The 14,172-nt window shown below is 44.8% G+C and overlaps 1 protein-coding gene across 4 annotated transcripts in view; it reads left to right on the top strand.

Moving 5' to 3' along the window:
* LOC144500301 (STE20-like serine/threonine-protein kinase) overlaps nt 1–14,172 on the top strand; it is a 146,454-nt gene that overhangs the window by 104,988 nt on the left and 27,294 nt on the right. The window contains exons 14-16 of one of the 4 annotated variants that reach the window (XM_078222985.1): nt 3,797–3,889; nt 9,541–9,612; nt 13,610–13,739. In XM_078222985.1, coding sequence (XP_078079111.1) covers nt 3,797–3,889; nt 9,541–9,612; nt 13,610–13,739 — 295 coding nt within the window. The remainder of the gene's footprint in view (nt 1–3,796; nt 3,890–9,540; nt 9,613–13,609; nt 13,740–14,172) is intronic. The other 3 variants (XM_078222987.1, XM_078222986.1, XM_078222988.1) reach the window with 3 other exon arrangements.

The raw sequence follows: 14,172 nt of genomic DNA, 5'->3' as shown, positions 1-14,172 counted from the left end.
TGTGACTGGACAAGAACAGAGAGAGCTTTGCTGACTTGCTGGAGTTAGGCAGCTAAGGTCAGTCATCCAGATATCCCTGTAAAGCATTAATGATTGGACATGTTAGGTATAGGCAGCTGTCACTTTTGATATGTCCTTACAGGAACTGGAATGTTACTGCCATTAGAAGGGTCTTGTCCTCTTGTTCTGGTTAGGAAGTGGGTGTGGTGTATGCAGAATGGAAATGGCAGCATTTGACTACATTGTAGAGGTTATGCGCCCACCACGGCCCCTGTTTGTGCTCTGCTCCTTGTGCCCACCTACCACCCCATCTGTCCTGGTTCATAGGTTCTGAAACGTTGATCAGTTCCTGGGACCCCGTCCAACAGACCCCCTACCCCATTCCCACCAGCCCATGCTGCTTGAGCCCACCCAACACCCGTTCGTTCCCTCCTGGTTAGATAGGTTCTGTTGCTGAAACTTTCATTAGCAGCTCCTGGGATAAATCCTGATCACAGGTTGGATCTGGATCAGGAAGGCCATGCAACACATTTTTGCTTGTTTCCGGAAAGAACCGACACAATCCGAGAACCCAGCTGCCTCTAAATGACTATGGCTTTTCCTCATTGCCCTCCCCGGATTGCCTCACCCTGTGTGATGAATGTCCAGATATCAGTATTCAGTTTGGCTTTGAGCAGAGCTGTATGGGCAGGCCTCGCTCTGTTCCAGACTGCTGTGTATTTTATCACAATCCTGATGCTCCACCAAATGTGAGTTTGGGTGATCAGTTAGATTGGGAATCATCGATAGGAAAGTTAGGGGAGCTTTACTCTGTATCTAACCCGTGCTGTACCTGTCCTGGGAGCGTTTGGTGGGGACAGTGGAGAGGGAGCTTTAATCTGCATCTAATCCCGTGCTGTACCTGTCCTGGGAGCGTTTGATGGGGACAGTGGAGAGGGAGCTTTACTCTGTATCTAACCCTGTGCTGTGTCTGTCCTGGGAGTGTTTCATGTGTCATTAGAGGAAGCACAGAGGCCAAGAAACATTTGATACAGATGCTAAGGGATGCTATTGCCCTCAGTCTTTCTGGTGTTTACAATTGATTCAGAGAATGATCCCTCTCTAGCTCTGTAATGCTGGTTGGGAATTGTTCTTGTTGTGCAGGTAAGTCTTGTATGGATTGGTCACCTGATATAATGGCGCTGTGCTGCATTGTTGTTGTTAGTGAAAGTCTGGTACCAGAGACGGGTATAAGATCTGGACTGTTCACGTCCATTATAGGGTTGGGTAGGTCCAAGCATCAGAGTTTGATTTTCGCAGCAGGTCACAGGGGCAGCATTTCCTGTATCCCTGGACTGCCTGGTGTCCCCCCACCCCCCAGTAATCCTGTGTGTCCCCTGTCCCTGGGCTGCCCAGTGCCCTTGGGTGATCCGGTGTGTCCAATGTGCCCGGTGTCCCCAAGCTGCCCAGTGTGCACAGGAGAAGCCACCCAGCTCTGGTACTGGGCTATCACTGCTTTATTTTTGTTGTTAATGTTTATATTTTATAGATTTGTTTTTGTTACTGATATTGCTTTAATTTTGTGCATTTCATGTGTCTCTGTGTTTTGGTTGAACACTCTACCTTCCCGGCTGGGTTATCTTTGGTCTGTGGTGTGGTCGTGGCTTGTGTCTGAGTGGCAGGTGGTGATTTCAGATCTATTTCATCTGCAACAACTGAGGCAGCAAAGTTGCTTGGTGTGTTTATCAAAATGGAAGGATAGTCTTCAGTTCAAACCCTGTGTTCAGTAATATTCAATTGTAAATTGAAAAGGTGCAGGATGAAAGAACATCATTTGCATTAACAACTTTTCCAAGCATTGGAAAATTCAAGTTGGAAATCTTGTTTTTAAGAGCAAGTCTGCTACTTCCAGTATGTTTCAGGCTATTTTGCTGCTATAGTCCTCTGGCACTGAGCTTTGGGAAGATGTGCCAGTGCACTGCCATGATGTTCCGCTTCCTAGCATTGGGCTATGGGCCAGCGATTTAGAACCAGAACTCGGGTTTTTTATTGTCCTCCGCTGGAGTGCTGCTAACAGTGGTCATGGAGATGGACTTAGGCAATCTGTGCCACCTTTCTACTGAGAGTAGTAGGAGGAGCAGGGCAGAACTGTGGAACGTACAAAACAACCTTGAGGGTTGTGTGTCGAATGCGGCACACTGTGCAATCACTTTACAGTCCCTGTCACACCCGGTCAAAACAATGAGACTTTGCTGCACTGTCCTGGATCGGACTGTCTGACATGCTGGAAGTATGGGCTTGCAATCTTTTGATGAAGTCATGTGCTGCCTGTTGTAAATTTTGCAGCCCCTGTACAGTTAAAACGGCTACACACCAAGCAACTGCAGTATCTGCCTCAGGCTTATCCTAGGACAGCTTCTCCATCCATTGTGAGGAACAACTCTGCTTGCACAGCTGTTCCTGCACACATTCTATTCTTAACTTTGTAACTGGCTGTCTTCTCTGTTCTACTAATCCTTGGGTTTACCCTCCTCCATTTCAGTAACTGAAGGAAGCACAAGCTTTCGGTCAGAAGCAGGCTTCTAACTACAAATAGAAAGAATCGAGTCACCAAGTATCTGCCAACACTCTCCTTTGGCACTTGTAGTTTGATTTTTAACATAATTTCATAACTTGTTCCTTGCATTATCTTCTCCTTTGTTCTGTGGTGAGTTCTCTGAGGCAGGAGCTGGATCTGTTACTGGCACAGTCCCTACATGTAGGAGGGCAGCTGTTGGAAATGAGAATCTGAGCTTTGAGCATTTTGGTGCTGCTTGGCTTTGAAAAATGAAACTCCGAATGCTAAGCTTGTTATACCCTGCAGCACCATAACCTATCAGTGGAGAAGCCTCCTTGCCCGCTGGATTTACTCTATCCTGTTAGAGAAGGCTGTCAGTCCTGAGTGTTTAATTCTAATCTATCCAGTCAGCTTTTTATCACACTGATGGGTTAAGCTGCTGCAAGCTGGAACATGCTGCTTTCTATAACTTTATATTCTTAACAGATCCTTTTAATATGTGAGTTCTGAGAGTTGTATATCGTACAAGTAATGATTATTTAGTTCCAAGATTAAAATATAGAGGGGATAACCTGCTCTATAACATCACAATGTCAACCTTGGCTCAGTGCACAGCACACTCAACTTTTGAGTCAAAAGGTCATGGGTGCAAGACCCATTTAACAGATTTGAGCATGTAATCCAGAGACAGGAGTGCTGCATTGTTGTTGATGCGGCCTTTCAAATAAGATGCTAAGTTGAGGCCCCAACTGTTGTAAGAGTGCTGGTGACACTATTGGGAGAGAGTTCTCTGGGTGAACTGGAAGACATTCCTCCATCAACCAGCACTAATTACTAGTTATTCATCTCATGACTGTTTGTGGAATCTTTCACTGTGCACAGTAGTTGCTGCATTTTCCCACAATACAAACACTGTAATTTAAGAGTTATTTATTGACTCAGCAGTGTTTCAAGATGTTCTCTATCTTTCTATAATTATCAGAGTTTATCATTGAAGTTCATTCCCAGATGTAGCACGTCTGCCAAAAGCTTTTCAGCACTCACATATTAAAAGTCTGCAAAATGGCAACTCTTTTAACTCACTACCTTTTCAAATAAATACTAAACTCCAGCAACACATGGCTTAAGATACTAACCCTATGCTAAGATACTAACCCTATCACTGGCACTGATTTAATCCAGCCTGGGCTGTGACCTTTACTGCTGAATTCTGCCAGTGTAAAAGGAATGTACTTCCCCAAACCCTCTGCATGCTTGTAGGTTAAAAATGAAGTGGATAAACTCCCCAAAGAACAGAGAAAAGAACAAATGAAACGAATCCGAGAGGAGCTTTCGCAGTCCTTGCATGCCCAGGTAACTAGCAGCTGACATTCATCAACTGTGCCACTTTTCTTACTGACAAAAGCTTATCTGTCTGAATAAATATCCTCTGAAGCCAATGTAAACTCTGCTAACCAGTCACTGTCCAGCATTATGTCACTGCATGTCTCAGTTCAATTTGTTTCTACAGTACTTGGATGTAAATTCCTGAACCTGGTGGTTCTGGGAATAAGTGTGCCCCTGGTCTGTGCTGAGTTACGTACAGTAAGAAGTTTAACAACACCAGGTTAAAGTCCAACAGGTTTATTTGGTAGCAAAAGCCACACAAGCTTTCGAGGCTCTGAGCCCCTTCTTCAGGTGAGTGGGAATTCTGTTCACAAACAGAACTTATAAGACACTGGCTCAGAGCCTCGAAAGCTTGTGTGGCTTTTGCTACCAAATAAACCTGTTGGACTTTAACCTGGTGTTGTTAAACTTCTTACTGTGTTTACCCCAGTCCAACGCCGGCATCTCCACATCCTGAGTTACGTAACCAGAGTCAGTTTTTTTCTTTATTCGTTCATGGGATGTGGATGTCACTGGCTAGGCCAGCATTTATTGTCCACCCTTAATTGCCGTCGATAAGATGGTGGTGAGCATTTTTCTTCAACTACTGCAGTCCATGTTGTGTAGGTACACCCACCAGGCTTTTAGGGAGGAAGTTCCCGGATTTGGATGCAGCAACAGTGAAGGAAGCTTGATGTATTTCCAAGTCAAGAAGGTGAGTGAGGAGATCTCTCAGGTGGTGATGTTCCTATATGTCTTCTACATCTTGTCATCTTGATGGTAGTGGTTGTGGGTTTGTAAGATGTTGTTTAAGGAGCTTTGGCGAGTTTCTGCAGTGCATCTTGTAGGTGGTACACACGGCTACCACTGTGCATTGGTGGTGGAGCGAGTGAATGCTTGTGGGTGGGGTGTGAAGCAGGCTGATTTGTTCTGGATGGTATTGAGCTTGAGTGTTGTTGGAGCTGCATTCATCCAGGCAAGAGGAGAGCATTCCAATAACTCCTGACTTGTGACTTGTAAATGGACAGGCTTTGGGGAGTCAGGAGGTAAGTTACTCTCCACAGAATTCCTAGTCCCTGACCTGCTTTTGTAACCAGAGTATTTATATGGCTAGTCCAGTTCAGTTTCTGGTCATTAATTAATCCCAGGGTGTTGATAGTTGGGGATTCAGCAATGGTAATGTCATTGAATCCCAAGAGGTGAGAGTTAGATTCTCTTTTGTTGGGGATGCTCAGTGCCTGGCAGTTGTGTGGTGTGAATGTTGACGGTTGGGGATGCTACAATTGACATTGTATCCTTTGCTTGGGAGGTGTGGAAACAGCCAGGGTTCCTGCTATTCATCACTTTCCAGAAAAGCTGCATGAGGGATGTTTTAGTGGCCACGAAGGACACGAGGCATCATTTATAGATCTCTCCATGGACTTCATGGAATACGAGCTTCCCACTGAGCAAGCAGGAGCTCACCCAATGACAGACGAGTGGCGGGAGTTTAAAACCCGCACTCACAGCATTGACCACAGGTCACAGAGGTCCAGAGCACAGGCCTGGATTTGTTGTAAGCTGTGGATGTGGCCTTTTCTTTTAATGAAAGTGTTATATCGGACCTGGCCTTGGCGAAGTTCCTACAAGGTGCATGTTTATGAACATTGGATGAGTCCAGGAGAAGACTTGGTTGTGTTGCCATTCTGTTACTCAGTGCTTATGATGAAGAATTGCCAAAACAATGAGGCCCTGGAGGGTTCTTAGCTTCCACAGAAACATATCTAACTGCCACTAAGACAATGAGGTGAGAGTGTTGTGTTGTGAATGAGACGAAGTGCCATGAAACCAGGGACTGTATTGAGGTCACTTCAACAAAGGAAGGTGTTCAAATGTCAGTAAAACTGTCAGGGCAACAGCAGGAAATCTGAGCGGGCAAAATTACGAGGTCTGGCCAAGAACAGTGGAGTCTCCATCACCGTTTGCTGACTCCACACGGGTGCTTTTTCATTGTTGGGGGAAAAAAATGACAGATTTAGTTTTCACCTTGTTATTCTGTGTGTGGATATCTTGATCTTAATATAACCATTTGGTGCACATTAAATTTATCAGAAGCTTTACACCCAATTCTACCTAACGAAGATGCAAGTTTTTACAGCATTGTGTGTTGTTTTATTAACTTACGTATGTGGCAGCTTGAGAAGGTGGTGGTGAGCTGCCTTCTTGGACTGCTGCAACCTATGGTGTAGGTACACCCACAGTGCTATTATGAAGGCAACTTTTGGATTTTGACCCAACAACAGTGAAGGAACGCTGATATAGTTCCAAGTCAGGAATGTGTGGCTTGGAAGGGAACTTGCAGGTGGTGGTGCTCCCATGTATGTATTCCCTTTATTGTTGTAAAGGTTGCGAGTTGGAAGGTGCTTTCTAAGGAGCCTTAATGAGCTGCTGTGGTGTATCTTGTAGATGGTTCACAGTGCTGCCACTCTGTACGAGTGTGAGGGGAATGAATATTTAAGGTGGTGGATGGGTGGCAGTCAAATGGGTTGCTTTGTTAAAGTTCAAGTTTATTTATTAGTCACAAGTAAGGCTTACATTAACACCACAATGAAGTTATTGTGAAATTCCCCAAGTCGCCACAGTCCGACGCCTGTTCGGGTCAATGCACCTGACCAGCACATCTTTCAGAATGTGGGAGGAATCCGGAGCACCCGGAGGAAACCCACGCAGACACGGGAAGAACATGCAAACTCCACACAGACAGTGACCCAATCCGGGAATCGAACCCGGGTCCCTAGCGCTGTGAAGCAGCAGTGCTAACCACTGTGCTACCATGCCGCTCTGGATGGTGTTGAGTTTTTTGAGTCTTGTTGGAGCTGCTTTAATCCAAGCAAGTGGAAAGTATTCCATCATAGATCATAGAACTCTACAGTGCAGAAAGAGGCCATTCGGCCCATTGAGTCTGCACTGACCACGATCCCACCCAAACCCTACCCCCATATCCCTACATATTTTATCCACTAATCCCTCTAACCTACGCATCTCAGGAAACTAAGGGGCAATTTTATCATGGCCAATCAACCTAACCCACACATCTTTGGACTGTGGGAGGAAAACGGAGCACCCGGAGGAAACCCACGCAGACACGAGGAGAATGTGCAAACTCCACACAGACAGTGATCCGAGCCGGGAATCGAACCCAGGTCCCTGGAGTTGTGAAGCAGCAGTGCTAACCACTGTGCTACCGTGCCGCCCTATCTTAACTTAATCTTAACTTGTCCTTCCAGGTTTTGGGCAGGTTTTGGGAAGTCAGGAAGTGAGTTACTCATCACATAATTGCTATGGATGGAGGGAAGGTCCTTGACGAACAAACGTAAAATGACCCTGGTAATTATAGACCGGTTAGTCTTACTTCGGTGGTTGGTAAATTGATGGAAAAGGTCCTTAGGGATGGGATTTACGACCATTTAGAAAGATGCGGATTAATCCGGGATAGTCAGCACGGATTCGTGAAGGGCAAGTCGTGCCTCACAAATTTGATTGAATTTTTTGAGGAGGTAACTAAGTGTGTTGATGAAGGTAGGGCAGTTGATGTCATATACATGGATTTTAGTAAGGCCTTTGATAAGGTCCCCCATGGTCGGCTTATGATGAAAGTAAGGAGGTGTGGGATAGAGGGAAAGTTGGCCGATTGGATAGGGAACTGGCTATCTGATCGAAGACAGAGGGTGGTGGTGGATGGAAAATTTTCGGACTGGAGGCAGGTTGCTAGTGGAGTGCCACAGGGATCAGTGCTTGGTCCTCTGCTCTTTGTGATTTTTATTAATGACTTAGAGGAGGGGGCTGAAGGGTGGATCAGTAAATTTGCTGATGACACCAAGATTGGTGGAGTAGCGGATGAGGTGGAGGGCTGTTGTAGGCTGCAAAGAGACATAGATAGGATGCAAAGCTGGGCTGAAAAATGGCAGATGGAGTTTAACCCTGATAAATGTGAGGTGATTCATTTTGGTAGGACTAATTTAAATGTGGATTACAGGATCAAAGTTAGGGTTCTGAAGACTGGAGGAACAGAGAGATCTTGGGGTCCATATCCACAGATCTCTGAAGGTTGCCACTCAAGTGGATAGAGCTGTGAAGAAGGCCTATAGTGTGTTAGCTTTTATTAACAGGGGGTTGGAGTTTAAGGGCTGTGGGGTTATGCTGCAACTGTACAGGACCTTGGTGAGACCACATTTGGAATATTGTGTGCAGTTCTGGTCACCTCACTATAAGAAGGATGTGGAAGCGCTGGAAAGAGTGCAGAGGAGATTTACCAGGATGCTGCCTGGTTTGGAGGGTAGGTCTTATGAGGAAAGGTTGAGGGAGCTAGGGCTGTTCTCTCTGGAGCAGAGGAGGCTGAGGGGAGACTTAATAAAGGTTTATAAAATGATGAAGGGGATAGATAGAGTGAACGTTCAAAGACTATTTCCTCGCGTGGATGGAGCTATTACAAGGGGGCATAACTATAGGGTTCGTGGTGGGAGATATAGGAAGGATATCAGAGGTAGGTTCTTTACGCAGAGAGTGGTTGGGGTGTGGAATGGACTGCCTGCAATGATAGTGGAGTCAGACACTTTAGGAACATTTAAGCGGTTATTGGATAGGCACATGGAGCACAACAGGATGATAGGGAGTGGGATAGCTTGATCTTGGTTTCAGATAAAGCTCGGCACAACATCGTGGGCTGAAGGGCCTGTTCTGTGCTGTACTGTTCTATGTTCAATATGTTCTATGTAAATGTGGTTTGGCTTAGGACACTACCCTGAGAATAGAAAGATCTGCTGAAAGCCTGAGACCAGGTCAGTGATATGGGAGGAGACTTGTTTGGAATATAAACACCAGTACAGATAATTGGGCTGTTTCTCTGCTGCATATTCTCTGAATTAACCTTTCACTTTGCTCTTTCCCCATAGTCCTAATGAAGGAGATGGGGAAAGAAGTTGAAATAGTGTAACCTGTTCCTGTGTATAATAATAAGAGTTAGAGCCTGTGGATCAGCACTGTGGGGTCTCACAGTGAGACTTGCAGAGTCTTTTGCACACTGGACCTTGTTAATACCAATGGAAGAGTAGAGAAAGGACTAATGGGTGTCACTCTGTGAATATCACCCAGAATTCTATTTCAGTACTAATTTTGTGTTGTTCTCACTTGCTGTTGGATGAAGCACCTCTGTACTGTCGAGATTTATTGAGTGACCAGTCACACGTGGGATTACTATCTGCTACATAAGATTCACTGTGTAAAACCAGTCTGGCACGCTGTGCCCTTAATGTTGTCTCTCAGAACCCATATTCTGCTGGAAGCTCTTTCCTCTGTGACTGCAAGCTGCTTCTTCTCCTTCCATCTGTACAACAGGAAATGCTGGAGCTACACCGCAGCTTCATCAACAAGAAAAGCCAGGTTAAGGAATTGGGTGAGAGCCTTTACCTAAACTTTAGTCTGTCTTTTCTGCCTTATTTTTTCGTTTTGCCTCATCATCTGTAATACTGCTGCACTTGCTGCTCAGTGCTTCTGCCCACCTGCACCCAGCAGTTTGGATGTGTTAGATGATCTGGATGTGGTGTGTGCTGCCTCCTTGTCCATTTGCTGACGCGGGAAGTCCATTGTATTCTGATCCACAGGGTGTCGCCCAGGTTATGATACAGTCTTTTCAGTTATCTTCGTGCACCTTGTTCAACGCACAGCTTCAGGATGTAAGTCCCTCCACCCTTTTGTGTGATTCTTGAGTTTTGTCGTGTGTTTTCTGTCTTGTCTGTGTGCTGTGGGCAATATTGCATGTTTTGGGATTCTGCTTTTGACCAATCCAAGTGCTGGTGACTGTCTTCAGTTGAACCTTCTGGAAATGTTAAGGCCTAAATCGTGAGAAGGGGAAACCGTCAGGCACTATGTGTCACCCTCTGGATAGGGGAGTAGATCAAACACTGCCCTTTCACTCCTGGAACTTGAAGTAATTTGGACCAATCTCAATTTAACTTCTGTTGGACACAAAGCCACAACATAACTTTAAACTTAGATCCAGGCTGATCATAAGAAACAAGAGAAGTAGGCCGCTCCGTTCACGCCCCCGGCCGATTGCCAACCCCGGCGATCCCTGATTGCAGGGTGCGCAGCTCCTCCTGTGCCTTCAGGCCCTGCCCCTCCCCTTTCACACTGCCAGGGGCACTGTCCCCATCCCCAACCACCTGGGGGCCTCACTGGCCTCCAGGCCCACCGGTGGGGCCATCAGTTCTGGTTTCCTTGCTGAGGACTATATGTGACCCCCACTGGTGAGGACCTACGCTGGTGAGGCCATTATGGCAAGTGAGCCCGGATTATTCTGTCCCAGGCTGACTAATAATGTTTAAATTAGGATTTAAATCAACCTCGCGCCCTTCCCGAGTATGAGTCTGATTATGCGAGCAATTCAGTGCTGGTATCACCACGAGAGGCAAGAAACCAGACACAAACCCGGTTTTTCACCTCTCTCGTAATCTTACTGGCTTGCCACGACGATTGATCAGTGTGACGAGCTGTAAGATCGCTCCCTCTGTTTGCTGTTAGATACAGTAAGAAGTCTCACAACACCAGGTTAAAGTCCAACAGGTTTATTTGGTGGCAAAAGCCACTAGCTTTCGGAGCGCTGCCCCTTCGCTAGGTAAGTGGGAGTTAGAACTTCCACTTACCTGACGAAGGGGCAGCGCTCCAAAAGCTAGTGGTTTTTGCCACCAAATAAACCTGTTGGACTTTAACCTGGTGTTGTGAGACTTCTTACTGTGTTTACCCCAGTCCAACGCCAACATCTCTACATCATGACTGCTGTTAGATAGCCAAACCTCTATCCATGCTAATATATCAACCTCAATACTGAACTCTTAGCTTGTGCAGTAATCCTTATGTGCCAACTTATTGAATAATTTTGGATGTCCAAATACGCTACATCTGCTGGTTCCCCTTTATCCATCCATTATATCCTCAAAGAACTGTAACAAATTTGTCAAACATGATGTTGTATTCAACTGTCTTTTCCACTTATTCAAATGGGATAGTAATTTATTAGTTACTTTGCTTGGTTGACAGCTTCATTTATTGGTCTTTTAAAACATAACCCACATCAGAACCATTCTATTAAGGGAATTATAAAGGATGAACCATTGATAAGTCCAAAAGAAAATACTCTTTGTTCCTTTTCATAGAACAATGTGACATATCTAAGAATGAGTGTGTATGAATTCAATATTCCCATGAGGTATATATCCACAGCTATCATTGCATGTAGTGGCTTCAAGGCTTTAGTTCCTGGATGATTCTTGGAGAAACGAATAAAAATAAAAGTCAAGATACAGCATGGATAAGAAATGTGTGGATTCTTCTGGTTATATAAAGGTTGTTTAAGTAGCACCACAAGAGAATCCCCTCCCTTTGACCTTTGGAGCATATCAGGATCTCAGGATCTCTTCCATCATGAAGACTGCTTCCATCTCAGCGGTTCAATTAGATTTCCTCATTCTCTGGAGCTGCAGGTGTTGGGCAGTCAGTGTAACATTGCTCTTTCTGAATCCAGGTCTGGATCCTATGGTGTTGGTCCAGCTAGGTGTTGACCTAGCATTCGTCACTGTATAACTTTCTCTCTGCTCCTGATAAGCCTTGCACCCCTCTCTGTGCCCTTAGTGATGGCCCATTCTGGGCATGAGCACCTGATGATTCTGTCACCCTTCTCTGAGAGTCTGATCACCCTGCAACTAATTCCTCTGGACCTGCTGACCCTGCAACCCCTCCCTCTAGTACTGATTGCCCTACCACCGCTCCCTCTGGAGCAGATGGCCCTCCAATGAATTCCTCTGGATCTGATGACCCTTTGACCCCTCCCTCTGGGCCTGATAGAAACATAGAAAAACTACAGCACAAACAGGCCCTTCGGCCCAAAGTTGTGCCTAACACATCCCTACCTTCTAGACCTACCTATAACCCTCCATCCTATTAAGCTCCATGTACTCATCCAGGAGTCTCTTAAAAGACCCTATTGAGTTCGCCTCCACCACCACTGACGGCAGCTGATTCCACTCGCCCACCACCTGCACTTTATGATTTACAGCCCACTAGTTTAAATCCCAGTGTGGATCCATTATACATCAAGGTTTGCTGAGTTATAAACAGAGCTGCAATGTATGCATCGGCTTAATTTGATATTACCTGCAGCTGCCTGACTAAATCTTACAGTAATCAGGTAGGATTTTAATTAGCAGTTGTGGTAATCAAATCTCTTGCCTTTATTAAACATTTTAAGAGTATATTTGAATCCAGGCTGTATTTTATAGAGATTGTTTATTATATAATGGTGTACATTGCAGATTAATAATTGAAGCGTTTTGGGTGATTAGCTGTCTATGATTAAATGGATTTGCACTCCAGATCTTGCCACTCTGCAGATACTTCACAGTAATGTGGGCTCCCACAGGCAGCTATACACATTCCCCCACCCTGCCCAGTTTGAATGCAATGAGAGGTATTTTCCTCCAATTGCTAATGTTTGCACTGTGTAAAACTTTAAATGTCTACAAGAATCCAGTAATGAGAGTCTTTATCCTGCCCCCATGAACGTTACAACTCCGTGAAGACCAGTGATCCTGCTGCCATACTGCTCATCAGTTTGTCAATTCAGAAGACGGGGGAACGGCAAGTGTTTCAGAAAAGCACACCACTGGATGTGTAAGATTTGTTCACTAAGGTCACAAAAAAACATAATGTATACATTTGTCCATGATTGGATCTGGAAAGAGCAGGTTTTGCTGTCCAAGACTCACACTTAGGAGTGGGTTCAATCCGAGACAGAGTGTAATAGTCTCATACAAATACTCTAGCCCACAACTTTGAATCATGTTGAGATAAATCAGACATTTTGCCTGGTATCAGTGCACTAAATAAGGTCAGTAGTATCATTGGTGTTGGAGCCACTGCTGTTTTAAAGTTTACCAAAGGGTGGAAACATAAATAACATGGAAAATTTATGAACAGGGAGCAGGAGTAGGCCATTCGGCCCTTTGAGTCTGTTCTACCATTCAATAACATCATGGCTGATTGGAATGTAACGTCCCACCTCTCGCAGTAACCTTTTACCACCTTGTTTGTCAAGAATCTATCTAGCTCTGCCTTGAAAACATTCAAAAACTCTACTTCTATTGTCCTATGAGGAAGGGAGTTCCAAAGGCACGCCACCCTCTGAGAGAGAAAACTTTTCCTCATCTCTGTCTTAAATGGGTGACCCCTTATTTTTTACAGCACTGCCGGAGGCCATTCAGCCCAATGTGTCAGTGCCCGCTGGAAAAGTACTAGCCGACCTAATCCTACTTTTCAGTTCTTGGTCCTGTAATCCTGTAGGTTATAGCACATCCAAATATTTTATAAACATGATGAAGGTTTACCACAGATAGTGGCATTGAGTTCCATTTTCTGGAAGAGAAAGCCTCTGCTTGATTCTTTGATATTTCTGCCAATTACTTTAAATCTGTTCTCACTGGGTATTGACTTGTTTGCCATTGTCATATTTATCCTTCATTTAACTAGGATAAAATTAACTGACCAGTTAACGACCTTGTCCTTTTGTTAATCACCCATAAACTGTTTTGCTATCTGTTTCTGCCTGTGTATTCCATGAGGCTAGTTTGTGGCTTGTATACCAATCTCTCTGTGCATCTCACGATGGTTACTCATTAGGAGCAAGAGTTTCTGCAGAAGCAACAGCAGGAGTTAGATGGAGCACTGAAGAAAATTATCCATCAGCACAAACTGGAGCTTGCTACTATCGAGCGAGAGTGTCTTAACAACAAACAGCAGCTGATGCGAGGTGAGGTGTTAACAATCACAGAATTATTACAATGCAGAAGGAGACCATTTGGCCCGTTGTCTCTGCACCAGCTCTCTGAGCAAGTTATCTGGTTTCATACTCCCACCTTCTCCCCATAACCCTGAACATTCTTTTAAAATAATATTCTAATTCTCGTTTGAATACTTTGATGGAATCTGCCTCCACCACACTCTCAGGCAGAGAATTCCAGACCCTAACCAATTACTGTGTGAAAAAGTTTTCATATCATTATTGCTTCTTTTACTAATTACTTAAATTTCTGCCTACTCATTCTCGATTATTTAACAAGTGGGAACAGTTTGTTCCTATCCATTCTGTCCAGACTCCTCAAGATTTTGAATGCCTCAATCAAACTTCCTCTCAGCGTTATCTGTCTTCATAGCTGATGCTCCTCATCCCAGGAGCCATTATC

Source organism: Mustelus asterias, chromosome 11, assembly GCF_964213995.1.
Source record: "Mustelus asterias chromosome 11, sMusAst1.hap1.1, whole genome shotgun sequence".
NCBI classification, from domain to species: Eukaryota; Metazoa; Chordata; class Chondrichthyes; order Carcharhiniformes; family Triakidae; genus Mustelus; species Mustelus asterias.
Note: the sequence above shows the minus strand (reverse complement) of the source record. Positions and strands in the feature narration are given on the sequence as shown.